Source organism: Xenopus laevis, chromosome 1L, assembly GCF_017654675.1.
Source record: "Xenopus laevis strain J_2021 chromosome 1L, Xenopus_laevis_v10.1, whole genome shotgun sequence".
Taxonomy (NCBI): Eukaryota; Metazoa; Chordata; class Amphibia; order Anura; family Pipidae; genus Xenopus; species Xenopus laevis.
The window spans coordinates 149,694,799-149,713,417 of NC_054371.1; the positions used below are offsets into that span (position 1 = coordinate 149,694,799).

General features: G+C 37.6%; 1 protein-coding gene across 2 annotated transcripts in view; it reads right to left on the bottom strand.

Annotated features, from left to right (window-relative positions):
- Positions 1 to 7,933: 7,933 nt before the first annotated feature.
- LOC495229 (methylglutaconyl-CoA hydratase, mitochondrial) overlaps positions 7,934 to 18,619 on the bottom strand; it is a 133,187-nt gene continuing 122,501 nt past the window's right edge. Inside the window, exon 10 of one of the 2 annotated variants that reach the window (XM_041564753.1) lies at positions 7,934 to 8,349. In XM_041564753.1, coding sequence (XP_041420687.1) covers positions 8,248 to 8,349 — 102 coding nt within the window. In that variant the 3' untranslated portion in view covers positions 7,934 to 8,247. Of the gene's footprint in view, positions 8,350 to 15,970; positions 16,579 to 18,619 lie in introns of those variants that run through there. The other variant, XM_018259303.2, reaches the window with a different exon arrangement.

An 18,619-nucleotide genomic window follows, 5' to 3' on the forward strand; every position in this document is an offset into this window, starting at 1 on the left:
ATATGTACTGTTAAGTGGAATTTCTTATCGGATCACTATTTGTTACAGTTTCAATGACTAACTTGTTTGAACACATCTAGTTCCGCAAAAATGTTAGGATGGAAAACAAAGGCTCCTGGAGGCATACTTTACATAACCAATGAGAAAATGATGATGTTTTAAAAACAAAAAAACAAGAAATATCATGAAATTAGATAAGATAGCAATTGGGGGAATTAGTAAGAAAAGCATTTCCTTACCCTGTTGTTCTTTAGCTTTCAGTAGTTTAATCCAATATTACATTTATTGGCATTGCTCCATGCTAAACAAGCTTACTTATGGGAAAGAATTGGCAAGCATCCCTAAAACTATCAATTTGTACAACTACCTCTTGCACAATGGCTTATTGTGTATCTTTTTACCATGTCAAAAAATGCAGGTGTTTAATTTTAAATTTTCTTGCTGAGTAAATGCCTGCAAAAGGGGCAGTAAATAAAAACAAGGCAATTTATATTTACTATGGACATTCTTTATGGACATTCTTTATTGAATGTAAGAAATTAGGGGGTTTATTTATTAAAATCCAAATTTATATGATTATTTTATTACAAATAAGTCCGATTAAAGTAGAATCTGCAATTTGATCTTATTTATTATTAAAAAAGCACAATTTAATTGGACCAGGAAAAACTTGATAAAATTGAGCAAAAACCCTGAAACTTTGATTTTTTTCTCAAAAAGTCCAAATTTTTCGGATGTTTGCCTGAAAAAGTTGGATTTTCAGGCTAATTCCAACACAGGCCACAGATACTTCCGAATAGGATAGGGACTTCTCCCATTGACTTATACTGTATAGAACCTCGGCAGGTCGGAGATAAAATTCAAAAATCTCCAAAAATTTTTTACATTTTTTCCACTAAAAATTTTATAGTAAAAAAATGTCTTGTGTTTTAAGGATTCAGACTTTAATAAATAACCGCCTTAATGTCCTTTTAGGGCTGAGATATGGCACTGAATTGTCTGTATTTTGCCCTTAATTCCATAGAATGAATATTTTTTTTTTCTACCTAAACCTGAAAAACACTAGACAGCCTGTGGGAACAGAAATGCACCAGCAATTATTTATTTCTGCATTTTTACAAACAAATTCAAAAGTAGGTTCTTTGTGGTCATTCACTTATACGTCACTTTGTTTTACTGGATATAAAAAGAGCAAACAGACTAATGATGACAGACATGCTGTTTTCTCCATCTGCTGAAACACACTCAAGCCAAATGGTTCAGTATGGTTCAGTATATAGACAGATAATATTAAAGTACATCACTCATTTCTAAGATCTGCATATTAATATACAGACTGTTATTTGTTAGATATGATGATCATTCTTCAAAAGGGTTGTTCACATTTGAGATAACTTTTAGTATGATGTAGAGAGTGATATTCTGAGACAATTTGCAATTGGTTTTCATTTTTTATTATTGAAGGTTTGTGAGTTATTTAGCTTTTTATTCAGCAGCTCTTCAATTTGCATATTAACCAATCTGGTAACTAGGGTCCAAATTACCCTAGCAACCATGCATTATTTGAATAAGAGACAGGAATATGAATAGGAGAGGGCCTGAATAGAAGGATTGGTAATAAAAAGTAAAAATACATTTGTAGCCTTACATCGCGTTTGTTTTTTTAGAAAGGGCTGATGGTGTCCCTTACAGTCAGGATGACAACTCTCTATGATCTATGATGCAGTGCCTGTGGTGTGGTGTAAGCAGGACAATGAATGAAAAAGAAGTCAGGACTAAAAGAGGGTAAATCCTCAAATCTCCACTCTAACTGCACACAGTCATTTGCTCGACAACCCTGTTCAAAAAAAAAAAAAAAACGAGGGTTCTGCGATAAATGATATTTCCACTCATACCCCACCCTTAAAAGAATACTCATTGTACTGTAGGTCCCTGGCAGGATAAGAAGCATCCAAGGAAGATAGGAAAAGGTTATACTGCTCTGTAACAGGTACCATATTGTTTGCTGTTTAGAGAAAATCTTACCCAGCGACTTATGTTAAAAACATATATTTTTTAAACATGTACATTTTCATCTGAAACACAAGGGACATTAGCCAAGCAGAAAATATTATTTACTATCTGCTGGGCTCAGACACTGCTGAAGTGGCAACAGGCAAGGGAAAGATAAAGCTGTATTTCTGTGGAAAACAATGTATAATTTCTCTTGCCGGCCGAATAATGAATTATGTGAAATAAAATGTGAAATTAAAATAAATTTACAGTATTTACACAAAGGCAAGTTGGCTCATCATTAAATACACATTATCACTGCAAAATAAGCGCAATTATATTTTGTGTTTTATTTAATAGCCAGAACTGATGATAATAATAAAACCATAATTCACAGGCCCATGAATTCTCCCAGCAGGATTTTCATAATTGCATCATTTGAAGCTCAAATTACTCCAGAATGGGAAACCATGAAAACCGGCTAATGAAAAAAAAAAGTGTAAAATAGCTTCAAATAAGCCTCTTTTTATGGTGATATAAGGACAATATAAAGAAGAAGCCTATAGCTGTTCTTTTATATGTCCCAAAATCCAACCTATTCCTGCAAATACAGAATCAGACTTAAGACTGTAGTCACCCGTCTTATAAGGGTACTGCCCTTTGAGACCATAGGGCTCATGCACGTCTGCAAGTGCAGTGAGCTTCTTGCACCCTTTTCTGAAGTGAGTTGCATGTTGCATGAAAGGTACTCATGTCAAAATGCGCTACTTGTACTTATGTATAGTTGCACTCTGCGTGGTTCAGTCCTTCCTGGCTTCTGATAAGAAATGGGTGCTTTTGTGCCTATTGATGCAGGGACAGTCTCCTCAACAGGCTGTAACTCCAGGGTTCCCTTCACGCCCAGCATCAATAGACTAAAGAGTTGGGCACAGACATCACTTGCACAGTGAACATTGGAGATGATGCCGGACGAACTTCAATTGTATCGATTTGCATGTACAGTTGGATCCATTGTGATGCGGAATGACATGTCAAGTGAATTACCTGTTTGTGTTTGCAATGACACTGAAGTTATAGGGGAAATGATGCATTTTGGGGGGGGGACTGCAAAATTGCAGTTTGCTCACTGCACGTGGTAAGTAAATGCACCCTCATAGGTCTGTATACAATATATATATAGTATAATTCTTTAGATAGCAGTCTTGGCTTATTAGTGAATCCCCCCCAGTAGCCACATTGATCTCCTTGGGATTCAAAAAGAACATATTATTGTTGAGTAATTGTGAAGCGTTGATTTAAAGGGTCTCGCAAGTCAAAGCCTGTTTTTGCATAATGAGAGAAATGTAGTAACTTTCATAATAAATGTTCAATGTTTTAAAGTTATTTAAATGTAATTTTCTTTCATTATGGCGAAATAGAATTTGGGTGTAAGACCCCTTTATGTGCATTGGCTGCTATATAATTAATTGACCTAACCTCAGTCAGATGGCCATTGAACCAATGGGGTAACAAAAATGCGCAGGGAATGACTGCAAAAAAATCCAGAGGGGCCCGGCATGCACAGCAGCCCTTACCAGTCTGCTTGTGTCCCCTGATCCCTGTCTGCTTGCGCCAAGGTAAAGAAGAGTGAGGTTGAGTAGCAGGTCCGGACTGAGAATTAAAATAGGCCCTGGCATTTCAGGTACACAGAGGCCCAATCAGCCCCCACCAGCCCACTAAATACTGACTTTCTATGGCACCTTATAGCAGCCCCTCTGGCATTTGCCAGAACCCACAGATTGCCAGTCCGGGCCTGTTGAGTAGGGGGAACTATAGAGGAAACAGTCCCAGTGGTCCAGGCCCCATTGTCCCCTGAAAACTCACACAAAACCATGGGGGGGCTGCTTTCTCTATAGTTATGTCACTGCACTGAACCCTGTTAATGCATTAGGGATAATCCACTTGTTTGCCCTTCAATGAAACTGTATCTAGCCATACTTCAATTGCTTTCTAGCTCCCTGTATATAAGAAATGTAGAAAAATAGTAATTCCCTAGAGATCCACAGATACCTGAAGCTGCCATAATGTTTTCTGGGGGATCCCTAACATCCTTGCACTCACTCTGAGATCTTTGTCATCTGTTCTGTTATTTCTGAATCTTAATTTCCATATGCAAATTATGGCTATGAAGGGGAAAAGAGAACCGAATCCAAATTGAAAAAGGCTGAATTCCGAACTCAATCTTGGATTCAGTGCATTCCTAATTACTTTCCATATTTATACCTTTGTCAATTTGTGTCAAGGAGTCGCTTACCCTCAGTGGCTCTTTATAAATATATTTATATATATATGATTTATATATATATATATATATATATATATATATATATATATATATATATATATATATATATATATATATATATGTTTAATGCCTTTGCAGTTAGATAAAACAAACGGAAATGGCAAGTTCAAACCAAGAGACAAACATTTCTGTTCATTGTTTGATTAACATATTTCACTGTGGGATCATTTAAATAGTCCGTGAATGCCAATAAGTCACAGACGGAGAGAAAATGAAATCACCGGTTCAGGATAAACTTCAATTAAACAAAATCTAGGGATATCTGCTGAAAATGTCAGTACATAAAAAGAACACAGCAATCAATATTTGCCAAACCCAAACAACAAAAAACATTATAATAGACAACTGTTTAAAAAAAGACTCTCAGCAGGCTGACACCATGTATGGGAGAGCCACAGAGCAAACACACAGGCTGCATGTTGGGCAGACAATCTGTATTGTGAGTTAATTAAAAAAATCTCAATGGATTTTTAATTACAATTGAAAACTATATCTGACTTCTATTCTTTGCACTGTTGCTTCTACTGAAAGAATGGAACCTAGCAGAAGGCAGCGTCTCCTTCAGCCAAGGAACAATATATGTTAATTAGCTGACGTCTGCTTCATTGTCTCAACAGTCAGAAAAAGCAATTCAGAGAATAGCAACGGACAAATACAGGTATAGGATCCACTTTCTCGAAATCCGTTATCCAGAAGGCTCTGAATGATGGGAAGGTTGTCTCTCATAGATTCTATTTTAATTGAATAATTAAAAATATTAAAATGTATTTCCTTTTTCTCTGTGATAACAAAAACAGTACCTTGTATTTGATCCCAATTGATATATAAGTAATCCTTATTGATGGGTTAATTTAAGGTATAAGGGCTCTTACACATGAGCGTTCTGACCTGCGCTCCCCAGCGTTCCTACTCACTCAGGCGCGTGTAGGCGCCGAACGCAGGTTCAGACGCAACATGCTGCATTTTTCCTGCGTTCGGCGCCTACACGCGCCTGAGTGAGTACAGCCCCATTTCAAATAATGACTTGCGTCTATTCCTGCGCTCCCCTGCGGCTGAACGCCAAAAAACGGAACGCAGGGGAGCGCAGGTCAGAACGCTCATGTGTAAGAGCCCTAAAGCTGCAAATTACAGAAAGACCCCATACTATTTGTCAGCAATTAGCAGCTGAGATTTTTCTGCAGAAAAGTATGTGAGACAAACTGTACAGAATTTGTCTTGTTACAGACAACTAGAATTAACAAAGAAATTCATCTGAAAAAGATTATTTGTGAGTTGTGGGGCACATACAGGCGTGCCCTGCTTCAGGCTAATACAATGGTTCACATGGAAGCAATCTGAGAACACATATCCTAAAGGTTAACGGATAGGCCTTTCCTTTTTTCAACTAAGCTCAAAGAAAATGTAGAAAAGAAACATTACCCAACTCCAAATATATATATATATATATATATATAGATATAGATATATATAGATATATATATATATCTATATATATATAGATATATATAGAGGTTTATTTAGACCAACGTTTCAGTTCCTCACAGGAACTTTCATCAGACAAAAAGTTCCTGTGAGGAACTGAAACGTTGGTCTAAATAAACCTCTACTGATTTTCAAGCAAACCCTGTTGTAAAGATGTCCGTGGTGTGCCGTCAATTTGCCTTCGATTTCTATTATTTTAATACTGCCACCCAGGCTGTGAATTTTGGCCGAATGGCGTGAGCTCTGTATATTCTTTCATTCTCTCTTTCATTCTCTATATATATTGAGTGTAGGACTGGCCAGATATGGGATGACTTTGACATAGTTGGCCAGCTTAAATATATTGCAATATATGGACAAACAATCCCTGTTTTGTTTAAAGGGTAAGGCATTTTTCAGTAGCAGTATGCATAAAATGTCTCTATCGTAAATATATTGATAATGAGTTGAGTGCAGAGACATCTGTCTATATGTATTTTGTGGTCACAACCTCATTGCCCCCCGCCTAAGTTTGAAAAATTAGTGGTGAGCACAACTTTCCCATCATGCTGTCCTGCTCTTCTTTAACCATTCTTTATCAAGCATCCACAATCATATTTTAGTTCTGCTGTTGTCCACATGGTTCTCCTTAGTCCATAAATCTCCCCTTCCCTACTGCCCCAACACATTACTTGTTCTAACACAAGGTGGTTATGTAAACTAAGTTTGGCCAGGAGCAGTTACCCATAGCAACCAATCAGCAGAGAATATTTCCTGGTCACCTGTTTAAAAGCAAACATCTTATTGGTTGCTAAGGGCTACTGCTGGGCAAACGTAGTGCCTTTTATACATAAAAGCTTCCGAGACTTGCATAATTAGCACTTATTTCCCCACTGTATGCATTAAATGTCATGTAACTTGCTTTGTGTGGAAGGCTTTAATTGATTGTGGGACAATGTGAATAAATATTTCCTGTATTTCAAACAGGCAAATGAAAATGCAGTCCAGGCTATCATACAGTTGGGTATAGTGTTAGTTTGTCTTTGTAAGCCATATGAAATGATAATTGCTTCTAGGAACTCTGATTCTCCTTATAGTGTGAAAGCTTAAACCAAAGATGAGAGAAAAATTATCATATCCAATAATAGATGCCATGAAAAAAATCTCTCTCTGTAGAGAATTCAAAACCAGTCTGACATGACCTCCAGTGCCATCTGTAAGTAAACAGCATCCCTGGCAGCTCCTCGCTGGCTTACATAAAGTCAGAGCATGAAAAAAACACATTTCAATTATGCCCAGTAGGCTTATTTGACAATTTTATGAATTTTTTCTGAATATTTTCTTCTCATTTCATTTTTTCCACATAGTTTTCCAGTGGTACAGCTGAAAAAAGCCATGATTGCTGATCATAGAAAGCATTTAATGGATCAGCTGTTACATGGCAAATATAGCCCCATTTTCACTTGAGCTCATTCAGAAAAGATGCACTTTCACTGTCTGAACTTCCAAAAAGAGATATATTTTTTTCACAGACATACCTGATTCTACAGACTATGCTAGTCTACATACATCATACATGATAGTCTGTATGACCATGGTGACCAGTTTCCCACTCCCCATAGACAACCCTTCCCTCACCTCACTTTCCCTATTGTGAAGTGATTGGTTCTGGGAATTGCTGTCTATTCCATGCAGCAAGTGCTATGAAAAGCAGAGGTACTTCAATTTTCAGAATCCATAGCTTCACAGTGAAGCTAGGTGGGTTGCATTATACTGTAAGCTTAAGGGGGTGGTAAAAGGTTCTGGGATTCAAAATAGGCCCTGGTATTCCAAGTACACAGAGGCCCAAGCAGCCCCCAACCAGCCCAATAAATAGTGACTTTCTGTAAATTTACAGCAGCCCCTCTGGCGTTTGCCAGAACCCACAGATTGCCAGTCTGGGTCTGGTATAATGGTCTCTTTATAGTCTGTGGAACCAGGTATATCTACAGTTGTGATCATAAATTTACATACCCTGGCAGAATTTATGATTTCTTAACCATTTTTCAGAGAATATGAATGATAACACAAACACTTTTCTTTTATTCATGATTAGTGGTTGGCTGAAGCCATTTATTGTCAAACAACTGTGTTTACTCTTTTTAAATCATAATCACTACACAAACTACCCAAATGACCCTGATCAAAAGTTTACATACCCCAGTTCTTAATACCGTGTATTGCCCCTTTAACATCAATGACAGCTTGAAGTCTTTTGTGGTAGTTGTGGATGAGGCTCTTTATCTTCTCAGATGGTAAAGTTGCCCATTCTTCCTGGCAAAAAGCCTCCAGTTTCAAACTGATCAAAAGTTTACATACCCTGGTGATTTGCCTGATAACATGCACACAACTTGACACATGTGCACAACTTGACACAAAAGGGTTAGAATGGCTATTAAATGTAACCATCTTCATCTGTGTTTGCTTGAAATTAGTGGGTTTGTATAAAAGGTCAATGACTTTCTGGACTCTTGACATCTTTCATCCAGTGCTCCACTGATGTTTTTTGGATTCTAAGTCATGGGGAAAGCAAAAGAATTGTCAAAGGATCTGCGGGAAAAGGTAGTTGAACTCTATAAAACAGGAAAGCGATATAAGAAAATATCAAAGGAATTGAGAATGCCAATCAGGAGTCTTCAAACTCTAATTAAGAAGTGGAAAATTAGGGATTCTGTTGAAACCAAACCACGGTCAGGTAGACCAACTAAAATTTCAGCCACAACTGCAAAAAAAAATGTTCGGGATGCATGGAAAAACCCACAAATAACTTCAGGTGAAATACAAAAAACACTGGAGGAAAATTTGCACTCATCAGCCCCGAAGCAGCGCATGGGACTTACTTGGACATTCCAACATGACAATGATCCAAAACCAGGCCCGGGCTGGCTAGCTTTGGGTTATGGCAAATGCCAGAGGGAGACCTGTCCAAATCACAAGGTCAAGTCGACCTGTCATTGGCTACAGCAAAATAAAGTGAAGGTTCTGGAGTGGCCATCTCAGTCTCCTGACCTCAATATCATTGAGCCACTCTGGGGAGACCTGAAACGTGCAGTTCATGCAAGACAGCCCAAGAATTTACGGGAGTTGGAGGCTTGTAAACTTATGAGCACAACTGTATATCTATTCACCCATTTTACATAAGCCTAAAGAGAAGTTTATTTTCCCTTTAACCGTCCATCACTTGCATAATTTCTCATCCTACAGCATAATTTCATAAACTGGACACTCCCATAATTTACGGTAGGGGAGAGGAGTATGTTGGTTGAGACTGCTATTATGTTTGATTCATGAGAAAGGGCAATCCCCTGCCAGCAATAAATAAACACAACCAAACTGCATTCTATATTTCAACTGTTGGCTTTTCTTCAATCCTTATCCAGTACGGGTTCAGCATCAGTGGTATTGCTTTTAGAAGGTGCTGCACAGTATATTTGAACATCTTCAACTTGTGCTTGTACAAGGTATTTTTGGGCCTTGGGCAGAAGGGTAATCTGTTGAACATTAAAAGACAAACTTTAAAAGGAGAGGATACATTGAACTACCTGGGGGCACTAGTTATCTCTTGCACCTCTTCTCTCCAATCTTTCCTGATCTCTGACAGCAGCTACTGTATGTTCTACTACTTACCGACTCCTTCTCTTCTGTACTGCACTTCTATTCTGTGCCCTACTACAACACACAGTCACATGAAATAAGTGTCCATTACTGGTTGGTGCACACTTCTCTTTTGACAATTCTGATTTTACACAAATATATTAATGGGACAGGTGTTTTATGGTAGAACTTAGATTTGTATCATGCCATAATATTAAAGAGTGTATTGTAACTCTGTGTAACTAGTCAGTGTCTATACACTTTTACCTAGTCCTGCTATTAATGTCTCTCACAAGTGCCTCACCTCTCCCTCACATTCTAATTACACTCTATATACTTACATATATTACAGCCATGAATATCCTGTAAATGACATCCATATAAAGGGTGATAAGTGATATCATAAGTTTATTTTAGGTTTATAAGTGATGAGTGAAACTACAGCAGAAAAATGTATGGATCCTCTCCAACAGGCACCCATGTTGCCAAATCTTCCAAACAAGGTGTCTGGACAGCTCCTTAGAGAGATGGGGAGCGCTCTGATCCCTTTTGTTAAGGTGGAAGACAAGAAGCACATAATAATTTTTTTCCAGCAAAAATTTTTGGTCATCCCAAGTGAAAACCAGTGCTTAGTGATGACAAGACTTACTGAATTGTTTGTATTATATAAAATATAAAAATATTGTACCCTCTGTTGTATATATAATGTCCAAGAAGCAGAGGCGGCACACGGTTTAATAATTTGCTGAAAAAAAGTGTATTAAAAGAAATCACATCATAATGCATTGATTCTTTTAATACACTTTTTTTTAGCAAATTATTAAACTGTGTGCCGCCTCTGCTTTTTGGACTATTCTTTGTGATCGGGGACTGAATGGAGTTCCTTATGATGGCCGAGCACCAGGACAAACAATGCTTAGTGATGTCATCGGTTATAATTGGAGCTCAGTTGTCATTTCTGTCACATGACTCACTGAAACTTGTATACTATACTAAATAAAGTAACCCCTGTTGCGAAATATGAGGATATTAGAAGTCACCTCGGAGTTTCATGACCTGTATGAACATACTTGGCCTTCAGCCTCATGTTAAATGGTCATGCAACTCCTCGGTAACGTATAATATTCTTATATTTTACAAAAGGGGGTACTTTATTCACTATATATCTACACTGTATATTATAACAAACAAGGGAAAGTTGTGCTTACCACTAATTTTTAAAAACATTAAGCGGTGGTGCAATGAGGCTGTGACCATATAGACAAATACAGGAGGTCCTCTGCATTCAACCCATTATCAATATATTAAGGACATTGAAAAATTTTGTGCCTTAAGCTACTAAAAATGGCTTACCCTTTAAATAAGACAGGGATTGTTTGTCCATATATTGCAAAATATTTGGCCAGTCCTACACTCAACTTTCATCTGATTCATTAAGAATTCAATTGCTTAATTATACATTTTACAAAGGGACTAAGTTTTACCTGCAACTTACTAGCTGCTTTCAAAGTAAAACTCCCAAACTTGGCTGCCCTTTTATTAGACACCAGTGGGATCACCTGACTATAGCTGGGAAGGGTGGGAGCTACAATATGGAGCTGGTCACTGCTCCTCTATGAACTATAAGGGGCTCACCACAAATAATATATATATATATATATATATATATATTCACACACATACAACTAATTGCTTAGCATAGAGTGTGTATCAGTTTGATAGTTTAGGTTTTTACAGGACTTTTGGGGACTTGTTTCTGTAAAAAATTTCTTGCAGCTCCAATTTTTTACATTTTCAGTTGACAAAAAAGAAACTACTGAAGTAAGACTGAAGAGAAAAATCATTTCTCATGTTGCTTTTACTTGGAACTAACAAGTTTCTGGTTAGAACTAAATTAAAAAAAAAAGTTGCTACTTCCAGTCATTCTGCTGGATCCAAAAATAAAAAAAGAAATGTATCTTTTGGAGAAGTGAGAAAAATGTTCCAAGAAGTGCCAGTTGGTATCCTGGCCCTGCAGTGTTACAGTGATTAAAGAAAAGGCCCTAACTGTAAAATGACACATAAAGCTAAGTAGAACCAACAAAGAGACTTCCCACAATGGGGGGGGGGGGCACCCGGCACCCTAAAGGTAATTTAGGGTGTTTTTCACTAATATTCACATATTCATATTATAATTTTTATACTAAATACTGTACACAATTTACCAGCTAGTTCTAACACATGACCAAATCTTGGACCTCAAAATGAACTACAGGTATGTCATCCATTAAACGATACCCATTATCCAAAAAGCTCTGAATTATGGAAAGGCTGTCAGCTATCAACTCCATGTTATCCAAATAATCAAATTTTTTTCATATTATTTTTCTCTGTAATAATAAAACAGTACCTTGTACTTGTTCCAAACTAAGATATACAGTAATTAATCTTTATTGGCAGCAAAACCAGCCTATTGGGTAAAGTTAATGTTTACATGATTTTACAATAGACTTAAGGTATGAAAATCCAAATTATGGAAAGATCCGTTATCCTGAAAACCCCAGGTCTGAAGATTCTGGATAACAGGTGTTAGTAGGTGTTAGATCGATCATCCCTGCTCTACAGAAATGATAAAAAACCATTAACCACTACATCATACTGGGCACAGTTAATCTGTTGCAATCCCAGGTATCCAGCAACTGCTATATAAAATCCTCCGCAAAATAGGCAAGTAAATATGGGTCATTCATGAATGCCTTTGCGTCCAAACCATTTGCTGCATTTTGCTTCTAGCACAGGATAAAAGATCCAGCTCAAGGTGCAGACAGGGGGCTTTGTATCAGTTTTTGCACTTTGTGCCCAGACTTCAGGATAGTAATTGAATCCAACAGACCTCTCCTCACATGAACTGAACATTCTAAGCAATGCCAGTCTAATGTAAACCTGATTCAACTCGGTAGGCCTCTCGATCCCAAACACAAGAGTAGGTACAACATTCCTATGCACGTGCAGAGCAAGTAGTGGTTTAAAAGAGAAACGAAATACAGGCGTAGGATACGTTATTCAGAAACCAATTATCCAGAAAGATCTGAATTATGGGATGGCCATCTCTCATAGAGTTAAATCATTCAAAATTGAATAAATTCCTGTTTCTCTGTAATAATAAAACAGCAACTTGTACTTGATCCAAACTAATATATAATTAATCCTTATGTAAGCACCAGACGCATGTAAGCGCCAAACGCAAGTTGGGACGCAGCATGTTACATTTTACCTGCATTCAGCGCTTACATGCATCTGTGTGAGTACAACCCCATTGACAATAATTCAGTGCGTCTACTCCTGCGCTCCCCTGCAGCTGAAAAAAAGAAAGCATAACGCAGGGGAGCGCAGGTAAAATCCCTTGTCTGTAAGAGCTCTTAGTAAGCTTGAGACCAGCCTACCAGAGAGAAAACAGCTGCTTAGGCAAGACAATAACCATCACAGATGCTTAGAGAAATCAAACAAAATAAAAATTAATTTACATCCAATTAAACAGTTCCCTTTGATAAAGGCATCTGGAAATTAAAAAAAGGAAAAGGTATAGTGGCCCATGAACTATGCAAATTTAGCACTCTGAAGCCTTCACATACTTCTCATCATATGCAGATTTAATAACATTACTTTTTTAATTGTGCAGAAGATTGGAAACCAATCTGGTTCCTTCTTCCCAATTTCACTGATGAATTCATTGTGCTAAAGGGCAGAAAGCTGCAATACTATCTTCTATACTACACATTCTCCCTTATACCTTTTCCCAATGCTACACTAATTAAGGAGTCAATTAAGGGGAAAAGGCATGTTTTTTGATATCAATCCTTATTTTTTAATTTGATGTGTTCCAATACTGTACATTATTTCATAAATTTAGGAACTGTAATAACAGATGCCAATTTATATTCTACTAACACTAAACACAGCTCATAAAGAAGACCCATGGCAGCAGTAATGGCATTCCATAATAAAGGAGGAATGTTGCAGAGATGCTAGCATTTAGCTTTCATCAAGCAGTATCATCACTTGAGGAAAATGTAAACAATGGACATGCCGATGCCAACAATATAAAATGCATGTAATATTTCATTATGCCAGTGTTGGTTACTTACAAAGGCCTCCTAACACTGCCATGTTATGCTCTGTGTAGCATTTTGGATACATCAAGCATGGGACCCTTCACACTCAACACAGACAATCCAAATAAGAGTTGCAAATCAACAAATTAAGCAACATAACAATCATAAATAAATATTTCTTATTCGAACAAACCCTGGAACATTGTTTCTCAGTCATCCGTTCATAAGCAAAGCTATATAACAAAAATAGCTTTCACAATAAAATGCGTTTCTGCTGTGTAATGAACAGAAAACTTAATTAGTACTGCTATTGCTTGGCCAGCTCTTTCCCTTTACTATTATTATGAACATGAATGTATAAAGCACCAGCATATTCCACATTACCGTACAGTAGATGGATTATTGGTGCTTACATTAAACATACAAATATCTTTACTGAAGCCCTCATCCCTCTGATACTTAGATTTATCAAAATGTAAGATTATAGTTCACCACATTAAAACTTACTCACTTTCTATTCATTACTATGGCATTTTTAGTGCAGAGACACATGGTTAGATTCGGGAAGATTAGTCGCCCAGCAACAAATTTCCTCTTCTTCGGGACGACGAATCTTCCCGAACTGCGTTCACACCGGCTAGAATGTAAATCGACAGCGGGATGGCACTTGGAGTGCTTTGTTTTCCAAAGTCGCCCTCACGAGGAAACTTGGGCGACTTCAGAAAACAAAGCAATACAAGTGCCATCCCGCTGGCGATTTACATGGTAGCCGGCATGCAGGGGAAGGCAGTTTGGGGAGATTAGTCACCCCGAAGAAGAGGAGATTTGTCGCTGGGCGACTAATCTCCCGAATCTGACCATGTGTCTCTGCCCTTAGAAGCATATTTATTAATGGGTAAAAGTCACCATTTGATAAACACTTCTAAAAATCCCATAGGAATGAATAGAAAATGAGTGAGTGTTGCTTGAGTAAGCTCTAATCTCACATTTTAATAAATCTGCCCCTAAGGGTTGCAACTTTTAAAAAACAGCGGGTTCTGGCCGACCTCGCTCCCCCATTTGTGGGTCACTGCCGACTTCAGACTCCCTGTTTAATAGACAAGCGTCTGCTCGCCTCTTTTGTGACGTCATCGGTGGGGCGGCGCGGGTCTATTGAAGAAAGGGGGAAGTCGGCGAGGATTGAGGGAGGTCGGGTCTGGGAAAACTCAGCCCGCACATTACTACTAAGTAATGACATAAATGCGGGACTAGTGATGTGAGACTGAGGTCAGGGTTCAGGGTGAATCAGATGTTGGGCTTCAGTTTCCTCATTTTCCATGTTTAGATTATAATATTATATATTTTTTTGTGAATAAAACAATAGGCAAAAAGGTATGTTCAGTACAAGCCCTATTCTTTGAAGTGGGTATACTGCTCATTTAACCTGCTTCTGTCATTGGCAGTAACCAACTTCAGCACAATCTGTCCATGAGATGTCTATTTCCTCCTCTTCAGGATTCCATAGTCTCATTTTCTGCCATTCATAGCACAGTATTAGCCTTCAGCTACAGATTGCTCAAGGGATATAAAAAACATATTGTGGTTTGTGGTATAAAAATGCACACAATTAGTTTGTATCAACTTCTACTTCTTTTTGATTACATTAAAAATTGCAAGAAGATTTATATTTGGTGAAATTGTTTGGTACAGCCATTTAATTAGCTGCAATGCCTTACAAAATAGCAAGAGAGGTAGTACACGTTTATTGGTTGCAATTAACACTTGTTTCCAATCACATTCTGGTTTTCTGGGTGTTACCCAGGAGCTGAACTAGGGGGTAGACAACAGGGGGTGGACACAACCTGTGGGAGGAACACTGAGCGAGTGTGGGAGAGGTGAGCAAGAGACCAACGTTGGTAATGGGGGATGGGTTCTAGTGGAAAAGGTAAGCGAAAGAGTAGCTACTAAGAATATTTCAGAAGAAGCCACTAAGAATACAGCAGACCCCCAATTTTACATCCCCATATATTACATTGTCCCAGAATCTACTTTGTTTTGTCACAGTCCCATTGAGGCAAGCTGACTTAAAATCTGGCTTCTAGTGTATTTTGTTTAAAATGGGTGCAAAGTTGTGGTTGTAAATTCACTAGAGCGCTTCTCTATTCTTGCACAGTGCTGAATGACTGGATACAACGGAGTTGTGGGATGAATGTCTGCCTTGAGGTGGTGTTACTTCCAGGGCTCATGTGTCGCACCTACACACAACTAATTAACTAATTTATACACACTGCTAACCTTTGTACTCATTGTTTTTACATACCCTGCAGCAAAAGTCTGCATAAAAGTGAAATACTGTAGATTTTCATCTGGATGTAGGTTATAGAGCTTGCACAGAGAGTTGCTACGTTTGCTTATCTTATAAACAAAATTAACAAGAATAATTTCAGGACTCCCAAACAAACACAAGACATCACATTCCTAAACTTTTTATTGAAGTTATTTAATATATTTACGGACAATAATTTAGGCCATTTGGCGAACAAGGTTAGTTAATAAACTGTAGAATTATTTTCTATGGCTTTTTTTAACATGACTTTTAATTTCAGTGTGCATCGCATTCTGTAAAATACATATAAGCAAAAAAAGATAAACAAACTAACAACAAAACATCACACACAAATCTTTTCATGTGCATCCCAAGCTTATGGATGTGAGTTGGTCACATTTCAAGTTGCAAAGAGCAGGTTTGTCAAAGTGCGACCTTGCATGTCACAACAGGCACCTTGATACTGTATGAGAATGATCTAAATTCATACATATGTCAGATACACGTACAGGCGCATTCCAAATGGTCAAATATCTTCATTGTTTACTTTTATATCCATAGTTGTGAAATTCCACTTACTGAGGCAGCATGTAGGTAAAAGGTCCCAAAAACATGTTTGTGTTTTGCGTTTTTTATTTATTCATAACTCATATCAAAGGAATTGGAGCATTCCCTTACTCGCCCTTGTAACGAGGAGGCCTTTTTTCCTTAAAAGCTAGCAAACCTTCAATTCTATCCTTTGTAGGAATAATCTAAACACAGAAAAAGCAAAGAAGATTGTTAAGAGCACAGCAAAAAAAAAAAGATACATGGCGAGGAAACAACCGCATTCACATATACGCTGATTAAGGTGGTTATACTTTTGTAACAGTATCTCAGGACAGCAGGCTAACTGCAAGCCAAAGCCTTACTCATAAATGTCTGGGGATTGTTGGAAGCAAGAATTAAATGGAAGGGGAAAAAAAACAACAGAAAGAGAATGCTGTTTAAAAAGTCTGAGTCATTAATGCAACTAAAGCCCTAAATGGAATAATGTGTACAGCTTCTTTCCCAGAGTCTGGAAGCAAAACATGCATTGACAATAAAGCTATTTGCTCCCATAAACTCCCTCTTTTCTCTAAAGTCAAGGTGGTCCTTGACTCCAGAGAGAAATGCATTCACACATCCCTATCCTGGCCCCTACCTATCTCCTAACTTGCGAGTCAAGCTCACACAAAAGTTAGGGAGCATCAGCAGATGCAGGGTGCAAAGGAGCTCTGTAATTAACACCTGCCTCACCAGATGTTAGACACAGCATTAATCCAGACCAAAGTGCTGGGACAATTAGCACTAAAGGGTACAATTTTGCTATAGCACAGTTAAATGGCCCCCAGTGAGCCTTGTTGTACCCTACCAATGTGGTCAACGCATTGCCAATGTATATTTACAATTCTAATTAGCCAGGGCCCCACTCGGGCTTCTACAAACTAAGCATCCCAGCAGTTAGTGGGTCTGCATCCTTGTTCATTTGCCAAATTAAACTACATATAGTGACTTTAAAAATATTTTGCTCCATTCCAAGACATCCCCTTTTATTGCATATTTGAAAAGAATGTCTTCTGGTCTTTAACAAAAATGTATAAAACATGAATTTTCATTATTACTGCATTTATTTAAAGAGCACCAATTTCTCAAAAATGCACCACCCCTTTGATAGTCAACTAATTCACCAAATTTAACATATAAAAGAAATCTGGCAGACCGAATTAAGCCAGACTTGATTATAGCCAGCCTGTTGAAATGGAAACCTTGCTATATACTGAGCCCTACCATGGCAGACACTGCTAACCTGGCAAAATTACTCCAACGGTATAGTGAAAACTCATCAAGGAAGTCCCAAAACAACCAAGAAGATCATCCAAAGAACTACAGATGCTGTAGCATGACCTGGACTGGCACTTGATACTGAAATTCTAGCAATGTGTCTGAATTAAATCACTGTGCATAGAAGAGTGGGCACTGTTTACTCATGATCCCTTAGTCTAATATTACATAGTGTTTAAAGGGGTTGTTCACCTTTGATTTAACTTAGTATGATGTAGAGTGTGATATTTTGAGACAATTGCAATTGGTTTTCATTTCTTAACATTTGTGGTTTTTGAGTTCTTATTTTGCAGCTATAAAGTCAGCAATTTCTACAATGTGGTTGCTATGGTCCAAATTGTCCTAGCAACCATGCATTGATTTGAATAAGAGACTGGACTATGAATAGGAGAGGGTCTTAATAGAAAGATGAGTAATAAAAAGTAGCAATAACTATACATTTTGTGGCCTTACAAAGCATTTGTTTTTTATTCAGTGACCCCATTGAAAGCTGGAAAGTGTCAGAAAAAGGCAAGTAATTGAAAAACTATAAAAAGTAAATAATGAAGATCAGTTGAAAAGTTGCTTAAAATTAGCCATTCTATATCATACAAAATGTTGACTTAAAGGGAATATATATATATATATATATATATATATTCCCCCCCCCCCAGGTCTATAGCATCTGTTGTAAAATAACAAAGGCAGAGAAATGTGTAAATACCATACTGATATCGCAAACAGTTCTGTCAATAACTCACTATGTCTGGTAGTCTCAAGTGACAAAATGACAATCAGAGGAGAATAACTGAAATGCCATTAACTTTAAAAAAAATGCACATATTTGAGATCTGTAAACAACAGGAATGCATATGGTTTGAGGATAGAATTGAATGTTCAGATGATTGTGCTATACTTTAGGAAAACTAATTTTAGAATACTTGCATAAAC